The 12,123-nt window shown below is 40.8% G+C and overlaps 2 protein-coding genes across 2 annotated transcripts; both read right to left on the reverse strand.

Moving 5' to 3' along the window:
- Positions 1-46: 46 nt before the first annotated feature.
- LOC131695486 (synaptic vesicle glycoprotein 2B-like) lies at positions 47-4,532 on the reverse strand. Its single transcript, XM_058984016.1, has 5 exons — positions 3,364-4,532; positions 3,258-3,299; positions 2,880-3,204; positions 1,844-2,821; positions 47-1,788 (listed from the first exon to the last, which is right to left on the reverse strand). Exons 1-5 carry the CDS (start codon positions 3,392-3,394, stop codon positions 1,500-1,502), a joined length of 1,665 nt encoding a protein of 554 aa, XP_058839999.1. The 5' UTR covers positions 3,395-4,532; the 3' UTR covers positions 47-1,499.
- A 144-nt stretch (positions 4,533-4,676) lies between these two features.
- Positions 4,677-7,785, reverse strand: LOC131695487 (aspartate aminotransferase, cytoplasmic-like). The gene is made up of 5 exons (XM_058984017.1): positions 7,641-7,785; positions 7,284-7,573; positions 5,919-6,578; positions 5,546-5,854; positions 4,677-5,483 (listed from the first exon to the last, which is right to left on the reverse strand). The coding sequence occupies exons 2-5, from the start codon at positions 7,390-7,392 to the stop codon at positions 5,329-5,331; spliced, it is 1,233 nt and encodes a 410-aa protein (XP_058840000.1). The 5' UTR covers positions 7,393-7,573; positions 7,641-7,785; the 3' UTR covers positions 4,677-5,328.
- Between the last annotated feature and the right edge of the window lie 4,338 nt (positions 7,786-12,123).

Genomic DNA, 12,123 nt, shown 5'->3' on the forward strand with positions numbered 1-12,123 from the left:
TTTAATATTTCTTTTTACTTGCAGGAATTCAAACTTAATATTCTGCGAGTAAATATCACCAATATGGAATCGATTCAGGTAAGTCAAATTCACTGGCTATGGAATGAGTTAATTCACATGTGATTATCACAGATTTGGTAGGCTCATGGTAACATGGTAGGCTCCGCATATGCAGAATGAATTTACTCAAATTGCGCGTTCCTAATTTTAGTCGCAGATATGTGCTTTACCATGTCGTCTAATCCTTTTACTGGTGGCAAAGGAACGCAAAAATAAAGGTAGTATTGCTTCATCCGCATTAGGAAGCATCCCACCGAAGTTCTCTGTCGTCTAGAAATGCATACTGTCCTTTTGTAGCGAATTTTGCAAGCGTAATACTGTATAAGTAAGTTAGGTGGACATTGACAATCCTGTCCCGCCTTTCTGGTGTTAATGTCGACCATACTGTCAGTTTAGTCGTCCTGGTCCTGCGTTTGAAGTTCGTGAGGGGGTCTTTCGAACTTCCTTCTCAGGCGAGTATTTTGCTTAAATGATAATTCGCTCCCTGAAAACCATGTCGCAGTTTCGAAGCGGGCACTGAAATAGCTGGGCGTAATGATGGATGTCGCAGTTTCGACTGAATTCCAACACAAACTATAAATGCTTTAGCCATAATTATGCCGAACACCGGGCCAAGCAGGCGTCTTCTGGCTAATGTATCAAAATCGATACTGAGGTACAGAGGCACTGTCTGTGTTGCGGCGCTGTAGACAGCGGAATGGAGTAAAGCTGAGTAGTACGTTCAGGCTCGTGGCCATGCGGGTCGCAAGCGCGTACAGGACTATCTCACTCAGTCTGTGTTATCGCTGGAATGATCCCGATCGGCGCCATCCTAGTGGAAGTTAACGAATGCTATAAGCGGAAGGAGACCAGGGGAATACGGAAACCACTGAGAGTTGACTCGGGGGCCGATATAAGGAAGGTGGACTCGAAGATTCATACCGGTTCTCTCGACCTGGGTAAATAGGAGGCATAGTGAACAGTACCTACATCGGTTCGGACACTCGGTGTCACCCTTTTGTCCGGAGTGCATAAACGTCGGGGAAACACCGGAGCATATGGTCTTCGAATGCGTAAGGTTCGAAGCGACACGCAGGGAGATGCTTGAAACGGGAGGACCGGATATCAACCCGAATAATGCCGTCTACAGAATGACAAGCGACATAAACACGTGGAACGCGGTCAACAGACTGGTGAAGCAGGTCATGACCGCCTTACAGCGAAAATGGCGTGATGAACAGCGAGCAACGGTTTCAGGAGAGAAATAAACTCCGGGATTTTAGCTGGACGGACGAAAAACTATCTAGTAATACGCTACAGTTCTATTAGCCTGATATGAAAGAAAGCATGTCGAATATTTTTATAATCAATGAATAAAAATAAATTCTGGAAGTAGGGTTCCTGGATCTGGAGTTTCTACGAAATAAAATGTGTCCAAAAACAAGTGTTGATCAAATCTTTTATTGAATATTTTCAACAGATTCACAGGTTGGATGTGATTTGCGAGTCACGTAACCTACTTCGTCGCAGCTTTCTGGTTTCGATGACAGTGTCGGTAGGGGTTCGTTCCCCCGCGTGCAAACATTGATGTTCGGTATGAAGAATGACAGCACAGTACAGATCATAAGGATAGCACCTGACATCCCAAAACTCCACTCACAGTGAGTGTCCAGCAACATTCCGAGCATGTTTGCCCCGACTACCCCTCCAAGTCGGCCGAACATTAGCGCGATACAGACAGCCATTGCTCTGTGGTAGAAGAAGAAAATAAAGCTAGGCAACGATATCAGTAAACACTTCTCACCTTAAATTTGTTGGAAACAGATCTACAGTGGCGGCAGTAACCACACTTCCACCAAACCCTGCCATCACCAGTATCATGTAAAGTGACATACCACCAACAGGCGTATCCACTACAACCATCAATGCTCCGGATAAACCACAACCCACGAAAACGAACACCAAAATCGATAGCTTCCCCACCACGTTGATGAGCACACCTATCACTGCGAACCCCAGTGCGTAAATCACCTCAAGTATGAACGAAAGTCCGTATGTGGTAGCATTCAGCATCTGTGGTGTGCAGCTTTGATCACCGACAACCTCCGAATTGATCAGCCTATTTTGCGTATAAACCACATTGCACACGGTGGTCCGGTCAACACCAGCAGCATGTGATTCTACCAATTGGTTCAGAATCTCCGGAAAGAACATGTATAGCCCATGCGAGGTGAAATATGTTCCGAATTGAAGAAAGCACACAATCGCTGTTATGTTCAGGTAAGGTTTCCGAAAGAGAGGAGCAGTTTGATCCCAAACCAGTTTCATCATAGCACTGAAACCTTTGGAGCTGCTTAGCACAGCTCGACGTTCCTCGAATTGTTTGTCCTCCTCATCCGCGAGAATTAAATCAATGAAAAGTGGCGAAACTGTTTTACCACAGTTGACACGATGCATCCACTGGATGGTGTCGATCGCTGCTTTCATATCACCCTGATGTAGCATAAACTTAGGACTCTCCGGTAGCCAAAGCAATGCTAGACCACTAACCAGACATGGCAGACTGCAAACGACGAGAAACAATCGCCACGGACGGTAGACAATGTTCAGCACCGGCACAACAAGCGCCCACTCCCGATTTATTACGACGTAAGCTATCGCTGGTAGTAGCAGACAACCTATTCCGAAGACGAACGAAGCACCCATAATGGCACGAGATCGGTTGCGGTGGTTGTGAAACTCGCCAAGATACGCGTAGATGGTTGCCGATGAACCGGAAACACTGTGACATTTTCAAAGTGAATTAGTTCAAATTATACACTAAACATTCGAAAACTTACAAGAAGCCGGCAAAGAAACGTAAAATGACGATCGACCAAAAGCCTGTGGCGAAACTGGACAAAGCAGTTGTCCCGAACGTCAAACAAAGCGTGGGAACAATCACCTTCCGGCGGCCCATAGTATCCGCTAGAAATCCCCATAGGTGTGAACTGATGATAACTCCCACGAAAGCTATCCCACTGAGCACTCCCTTCTCCTTGGTAGACAACTGTAGGTCACACTCGGCCACCGCGATGACGTAGCTGATTCCTAGAGTTTCAAGCAGGAATGCTGTAAGAATTGTCCCCGCTATGATGATTAGAACGTAGTTCAGTTGGCCGAACTCTGTGAAGTAACTAACACATTATTTTGGAATAAATGACAATCTTGTCACTTACTTGTCAACGAGAGGGCATCGTCGAAAGTTACCGAGTTGGATACTGAAAAGGATTATCTTTAGTCTGGTTAGGGGTCCCAAAAATATAAGGAAAAATCCCAACTCACCACCTGATGTTTTATCGTTGGAACTTTCCATGGTTGGTTGGGAACTAGTTTGATTCCCAATCAAAATTTCTTGCTGATCTTGTTCCCAGATAGATTCCTACTGAAAGGCGCATACAGATAGGATGTTAGAACGAGTGACTGTGTGTTGGATTTACGGATATGTACAGAATAGAGTTTGGTTTCTGTTGACCCTATTTGAACTTGGTATTGTTTAATTTGTTTGAAGAAAATCTTTCAGATTACAAGGCCAAGAAGATTTGAAAGTATTATTCGAAATGTTCATGTTCATAAGTTAAGATCAATTCGATTTCCCTTCAATAGTAATTGTGTTTTGTTTTTGTTTAATTAATTTGAAATTGACTACCTCCAGGTTAAAAGATTCCCAACTGTTCCAGGTATCAGTCTCTATTCATATCCCTCGCGTTCTTATATCTTTGAACACACATCGTAATTCAAAACATCAAAAACTCACATGCATGGCAACATCATCTTGAATTATCTTCTACAATCTGCGGTGGAAGCTTTCACCTTACAATAGTAAACACACGCTTGTTGTATGATCCAGCTGAGCTGCCGCTAGCTACCAGATAAGATCTGTAACAAAAACTTTTCACCAGACTGAAAGTGTGTCTAGACGTACTATCGAAGACACAAAATACCTGGGAGTAAAGTGCACAGTGTATTACTGTGGAATCAGTATGTCGAGAAAATTATGGTGGAAGTTTTACGGTAGGATATTTGCTGGAAAATGGGATCTTGGAACCGTTTCAAGCTATACTCTGCGGGTATCACTCCAATCAGAACCGTGCACCAGGACTGGTTTAGGGGGTTCAAGCCACCTCCATGCAGGTTTTATATTACTTTTTCAACGCAGAAAATGTCATTTAAAATCGTTTACTCTGAAGACGGTTTCTGATACTCGCATAGGATTCTGACTTACCATGTATCTTATAATTCTGTCGGAGCTCTGCTTTGGATTCTGAAGTAGTCCTTCCTTGGATTCTATTCGAAACTTTTTAAAGACTCTTTTTAGCATTTCGATAAAATCTATCTCAGCATTCCGAAGGAATCCTTATCTGTATATCTACGTTTTGTTGCTCAGAATTCTATTGGATTGTTTAGGATTCTGGAAAATAAACATATCTCAAGATTCTGAAGAAAAGCTTCTCAAGATTTCTGGTGGAATTGTTCTCAAATTGAAGTTCTCTTGAAGTATGATTTGCTCAATTTTGGCGGAATCGCTGATATGACGAAAGGTTTAAGAAATCTGTATTTGCGCAGGGAATTTCTCTAAACTACTAATGACAAAACCGTTATCCTTCGTCTGTTTCTATTTATGAGATATCTATTTGCTCATTGCAATTATTTGGAATATAAATCGTTGTCTCTCTGCATATTTTTTTTTTACTTCGATTATAGAGGTTTTAACCTTATGGTCATTCGCCTCTTCGGGTTAGAAAAATCTTCTATGAAAAATTTCTAACCCTATGTGCGGGGTCGGGACTCGAACCCAGGTGCGCTGCGTACAAGGCAATCGATTTTACCAATACGCTACGCCCACCCCAGCATGATATTGTTTTATATTTGCATTACAAGAAAAACGGATCTGCCTACGTTTATTAATCATATTTCCATAGAAAAATTTGTACACTTTTTCATAAAACTTCGCTACTTGTTGTTGGTCTCATATTGCAAATGAGTTCAGCGTGTATTCAAAGTGTTAACATGGAGGACCTTTGTTGTTTATTTTTGTTACGGTTGCTTTGATTAAATCAGATATGAAAGCTTTGCTTTTCAGTACTTAAAAAATACTTCCAAAACTCCCGATGTTTTTACAGGGAAAAAATCTAATACATAATTGTAACAAGGAACAAGTGAAACATAATATGCTTGCTTAAAAGCGGTAGGATATATAAATTTATATGGAAGCCGAAGAAATCCCCCGTCTATCCCCCGTCAATCAAACTAGATCTTGGATGCTGCCCCGCCTCGACAAACCGCATCATTTATTGCCTTAGCAACGTACTTGACGTTGTTCTCGTTCAGGCCACACATGCTGATCCGACCGGTCTTTAGCAGGTAGATGCTGTACTCCTTGATCAGAATTTCCACTTGTTTTTCTGTCGAAAACAAATACGTCCAATTGGAATTAATTTGCTAAAATTTATCTAGCAGATCCTACCATTCAATCCCGTATATGAGAACATGCCAATCTGCTGAGTGATGTGCTCCCAGGTTCCAGGAGTTTGCAGTGCCACCAGTTCATCGTACAGAGCCTGCCGCATGGTGATGATACGGGAACTCATCGTTTTGATACACTCCATCCATTCGGCTCGTAGTGTTGGGTCATTCAACACCCGGCTCACGATTCTACTGCCAAAGGCCGGCGGGTTGGAGTACATACCACGAACCAACAGTGTGATTTGCGAAGCCACCGCAGAACTGGTTGCTGTGTCCCTCTGGACGACGGTAAGATTTCCGATACGTTCGTCTGTTATAGATGATACAAGAGTTAGTATTATATATTCAGGACACCACAAAAATTCATAACTCACTATACAATCCAAAGTTCTTGGCGAAACTCTGAGCGCAAAATAGCTCAAACCCACGTTCCACAAAATATCTCACAGCGAAGGCATCCTTATTCGGGTCGCCACTAGCGAATCCTTGGTAGGCTGAATCGAAGAACGGGAAAAGCTTCTTCTGTTCACAAACATCGGCGATCTGTTTCCACTGTTCCCGCGTAGGATCAATTCCGGTAGGATTATGGGCACACGCATGCAGTATAATGACGGCTCCTTCCGGTGCCGCTTCCAGATCTGCAATCATGCCTTCAAAGTTGATACCCCGCCGCTCTTGATCCCAGTAGCGATACGTCTTCGGCGTCGTAAACCCGGCATACAAAAATACCTTATGATGGTTTTCCCACGTCGGCGATGAATAGTAGAAAGTGGTTCGGTGAAGAATCCGCGCCAGAAACTCGGCGCCCAGTCTCAAGGCACCGGTTCCCGACAATGTTTGCACACCGAAGGCACGCTTACTCTTGATAGCCTCCGAATCATCTCCCAAAAGCAAAGTACTGGCACCGTTCGTGACGTTCTCCATTCCTAGCACCGGTAGGTACTCATGATTCAAGCTACCGTCGGCTATGATTGCAGCCTCGGCCTTCTTCACCACCGGCAGGATCCACGGTTTTCCCTCATTCGTACGGTAAGCTGTGATGAAACAGAGCAATTAAAAATTCAGTGCATCTTGTTGCTATGGTTATTCTGTGCGAGTATTTTAGACCTTATCAGAGAATTTGGAGATACTTGAAGAGTTCATTTAGTCAAAGCCGTATGATAATTCCCACTTGTTATTTGGCCTTAGGTGCGTGATAAGAGAATGTCACTTTATTCTCCGATCTATTTATGATTAAGCGCAGCAATTATTGGCATTTCAATTGGCTTATTTATACTCGTTTAAGGTTGCACAGAGAATGCGCAAAATTCGCAAACGAAAAAAGCAGTTTTTTCCACACCGTATGTCAGATCTTCATAAAAATCAATCAGCAGTACTGTAACAACATTCTACATACGCTGATTGATTTTTATGAAGATCTGACATACGGTGTGGAAAAAAACTGCTTTTTTCGTTTGCGAATTTTGCGCTTTCTCTGTGCAACCTTAAAACAAGGTAGACTATTTTTCGCATTCGAGTCTTTTGTGTATACTCGTCACAGTGTGTGACAAAACAGTAGCTATTAAGTTTACGCAAGAGTGGTATAATAATTATATACATATTCATTCTCCAACCTGACCTGTATTTGACCTTGAGTAACCTTTGTACAGTTTTCACACGCTCCAAAAATATGTATATGATACGGCAGAAATGGACCACTTTCTTTTACATATTTACAATCGATTTTTTCTACAACTTACCCCCGACTCCCAGGTTAACTTTGTCCGGGTTGGTATCCTTTAAGCAGGCCTGATTTAGAGCGAACACCTCGATCGGTGGCCCAACTTCTACTCCAGCGAAAATGCTCATCTTGTCGGTGAGATTGATGTTTGAATGACGGTAATAAATTGATCGAAATAAATGCCAAACTATTGTATATTTGGTCGCCTGTGCTCAGTAAAGTTTCTTTTCCAGTAATCCAGAAAATTTACTACAATGTACGCATTCCGGGCGGACAATAGTACACCAAACCACGAAGCTCTTACACGGACTGGTGAGAAGAAAGCAAATCAACTCTCTGGTATTTATAGGTATATAGCAATGAGTCTATACAGTACCAAGTTAGATAACAACAAAGCGTGAGGTAACAATGACGAGAATCACACCAATGTAGAAATTGCTACTTTACTGATAACAAGTAGTACCTATAATGGAACATAAAATGTCCGATGAAATCAAAACAGATTTTGCGAAATTTGGAGAATTTATATATGTATTCAAATTGTGTTAGTGATCTGCTAAATAGGGTGATGAGCTTATTATTGTTGTTTTTGTGCCACTTATTGTATTGTATTGTTATTTAGAAATCTAAGCAATTGTGTAGGCCAAGTATTTAATGAAACCGTGCAGCACTTTCCTTGCTAAATTATCAAAATAGGCACATCACCCTATGTGGAAAACGCCGGGCGCTGAATTTATGAATGAGAGATCGGAAAACATACAAAGACGAAATATTTGCTCTAGAAGGTTGTATGGATTTGTGAAATCCAATTTGCTCTATTCACAATAGGTTAGCGAAACTGAAAATGGTCAAAATTAGGTTGCTTAAAAATATTCTTTAGTATGTATACTACTTACCTTCTGGTCAGTTGGCGACTAATGGAACCCATTTTTTTTTCAAATCAGCGTAACTGCAACTGAAAACATCTCTTGGTTTATTTTCTCTTCCTTTCATATTTCGATCGCTTTCACATATGCTCCTTAACTCGATATGTTTTTGAATATACATTATTTTAGTCTAATTCTTATACCATTATTTATGAAGGGAAAAAATAATATTTCTATTGAGAATCTTTTCTAAAATCCACATTGCGACTTTTTGGCCATACGCCATCAGACCGTGCGCCTAAATACGCGCTCATTCTATTTGCGTCAATGCGAGTGTGAAAACATGTTGACGTTTCTTTTCGTTTCGTTCGCACTCGTGTGTTTCCCATACAGCAATATCTCGACAAAATGCTAGATTATCTCGAGATAGTCAATATTAGGAGAAAACTTTCATTTTCGACTTCACATATCTTTCGTAACGGAGTTCACTTCACCATATTTCGGAATGATTCTTTTATGGCGTTTTTGCTTGACCCTGAAACTGAGTCAGGTTCTAACGCCAGTTCATACATTTTGACAGTAGTTGGGGTTAGAATCTGATTCAGTTTCGCTTCAAGCAAAAACGACATTAATAAACTCTGAGTTAGCTCGCGTTGATATATCGTATTCGTATATATGAGGACCCTGGTTTTAGCCCTTTTAATACTGCCATACTCGACCTCGTGTTGCGTGCTGTTGTTCACAATTAGGCTCTCTGCCTCAGTTAAGCTATTGAATAAAATTACGCGTATTATGAAGCTGTATGTGGAACACTTCCTTAAGCTCCATTTTCACCTCGCGTATTGTAGGTCTAAGGCGAGTTTGCTTACAGTCAATCGCAATAATATTTTTCTATAGGGGGTATACGTTTTTCCGCTGTGGTTCGCTTATTTCAACTTCACAGTGGGGTGAGCAGCAGAACTTTGCTGCTTTTGCAATGTGTAAGTAACAAAGCGGCACAGGAAGAATTTGTTCTTTTGTTTTGCTGTTCACAAGCGGAACGTTTTTTAGGTTGTGGTCTGAATGAGAAGAGAATATAGAAAGATAAAAATACCATACAACACACATGCCATCAATACACCATAAAGTAGCATAAATATATAACAAAAATACCACAAATATTGAGAAAACATGTATCAAAAGTATTATAAATAGAATATTATTTGGCATAACGATTAATTGGTATAATGGTTATTTGGTATAATGGTTATTTGGCATAATTTTTGCTTTTATGTTGTCTGTACAGTGGGACCCTATTACTCTGATGATAATGGATTGGATGTAAGCGCAAACAACGGACATTTGGCATAATTTTGAGATGTGACTACACTGCGGGTGATTTGGCATAACGGACATTTTGTATAATTATTTTTAACTTCTGGAAAACGGCAAGGAAAACGGTCATTTGGCATAATTCTACTAAATGATCACACTAAATGTCATTTGGCATAATTATTTGCATCTTCAGGAAATGGTCGTACGGCTCGCTCCCGCTGTAGGCAAACGTATCACATCTCCAGATCACGAAAACTCTTGCCTTATGAGAGCAAGTTGTTGCTTTTTAAAACAGCGTGTCAATAACAAAAATTATTTGCTTATTACCCTTCTTTATGTCATGAGCCGTTCTTCCAAATTATATATGGTGTAAATATACTATCCAATCAGCTCAATCACGATATACTTTAACCCGTACGATAATTAACAGCATTATTATTAATGGGTTCTGCCAAATTTATTAACATTTACACCTACTAAACCATCGGTTACTTCACTGTTGTAGTGTTTGAGGCGTAGCTAGTGTAATACGGCTTTGCCGCATAATAGACCGCTGAGCAATCGTCCCTCGCAAGCAAACCTGATCTAATTAGATCAGATTGATTCAGCGTAGTTGTGGTAAAGACAAAATTGCCTTTTTGTCAGTAGTATATTATCGCCGGTATGTGTTCCGAGTTAGAAAATGGTTTCTTATGTTGTATGTACAGTGGTATGTAAAATGGTGAACTTATGTTGTATGTACAGTGAGATCCTATTACTCTGATAATAATGAATTGGATGTAGGAGCACAGATCCGCTATGCCAGATGTCCGTTATGCTAAACATTCAGTATGCCAAATGACCTTATGCCAAATAATTTTATACCAAATGACCCACTCTTTAAACTATGTACCCTAAAAATGCCGTAATAGCATCATGAAAATTCTATTTAAATACCATACCTTCAAAATGCCATAAAAATACTACAAAAATACATTAAAAATATCATGAAAATATCTCAAAATATCGAAACTGTTTTGTTATTGAGATTTGCCAAGAGCTATGTGAAATATTGTTATTAAGTACTTAATGATACAATGCATTGAATCGCGCGGTAGAGTTTACTAAAAACACCATCGTTTGTTTAAATCTTCCCAGAACTAGGTTTTCGAAAATTTCGTGTTCTACGTTCTGTAAAGCAACGACATAGAAGAACCTTTTCATTAGTAAACTTTTTTGAAGTTATTCAACAGAGAAACCAGATCGAAATGGTGAGTTAAATAAAGGCAATCATGTGAAAAAACACCCCAGAAGCAGGATTCGAACCTGCAACCCTTCGGACTCTATGGGGCTATGGGAAACCTAGGAAAACACATGATTATCACATTGTGGACAGTGATCGTATCACTGCCTCTAAAGCGAGCTCACACACAACCGCCGCTACCATACAACAAACATTTGATCTATTTAATTTCCCCGCTAGAGTAGAGTTTTTCCTCGCTGTGATTCAGTGAGCGAAAATTCAATAGTAATTCTTCAAAAGGGCGAATGAGACTTTTGTAAACAAACTTATTTCGCTCATTATTCCGCCACCGAGTTGAATTTCATGAAAAATACACACGAATCAACATCTCTACCCTTGGTAGAATCATTTTCAAATGTTTTCTGTGTTGAAATGATAACAAATTAGGAGAAATCAGCAAAACAAAAGTTTGTTTACAAATCTTATTAGCCCTATTCAAATGTTGATATGGAATTGTGAAGTTTTTGTAACTTCGACTACCAAGGTAGATGAGAGCCAATACGAACTGATTCATGACAAGATGAAGACGAAGGCAACTCGAGCAGCGCTGAAGGAGCACTATGCGATAACTACGTTAGGGCAGCGTGAAGCCCTTCTGTGGATCACGAACCGGAACTGCAAGGTGAATGATAATATGGATACTTACCGGGCAGAAATTGAAAAATAGTATGCCCATCTCGGAAATTATGGTTTCGAGATGCAAGAGTGCCTCAAGGATTGCTCTGATACTGCTGCGAAGACTCCCAGAGTCGTTCAATCTTTTGATGATCACTTAGGAAGCGCAAACAAAGATGTGCTTAGCCTGGAGCTCGTAAGAATGGAATTGATGTAAGATGCGTACAAGCTTTGAAAACGATATGATTCTGACGGTTCATGATGCACATAAGCGGTAGTTGTGCATTATTTTCTGATTATGTGTTTGCGTTCGATTGACGAGATGGGTGGAATTCTGATGTCAAAAAGTTTTCGATGGTTTATAGGTGCCTAGGGTAATGAGCCTATTGAACCAAGTTACCAACAGTCTTCGGCGAGAGTATGTGAGGTTCACCGAAACTCAACTTGAATTGGAAGCCGATGGTCATCTGTTCAGACCTGCGAGTACACCAGAAATGCTTTGGTTAAGTTCTACGCAGAGGAAGGAATTCGAAGGCGGAATTCGCAACTCGATAACGTTCGCAGCTTTGTCGAAAGTAGAAAGAGGACGTTAAACGAGATGGGATTATTTATGTTGTTGGATGCAGACTTAACTCGACGTTTTTGGGCGGAAGCGGAGAGCACGGCGGCGCACATTCAGAACCGGCTGCCATCTTCATCGGTTTGTTCTGTGCCGTATGAGATCTGATTCGGCATCAAGCCGGATTTGTGGCGTTTAAAGGTGTTCGGCTGGAGTGCGTACA

Source organism: Topomyia yanbarensis, unplaced genomic scaffold, assembly GCF_030247195.1.
Source record: "Topomyia yanbarensis strain Yona2022 unplaced genomic scaffold, ASM3024719v1 HiC_scaffold_4, whole genome shotgun sequence".
NCBI classification, from domain to species: domain Eukaryota; kingdom Metazoa; phylum Arthropoda; class Insecta; order Diptera; family Culicidae; genus Topomyia; species Topomyia yanbarensis.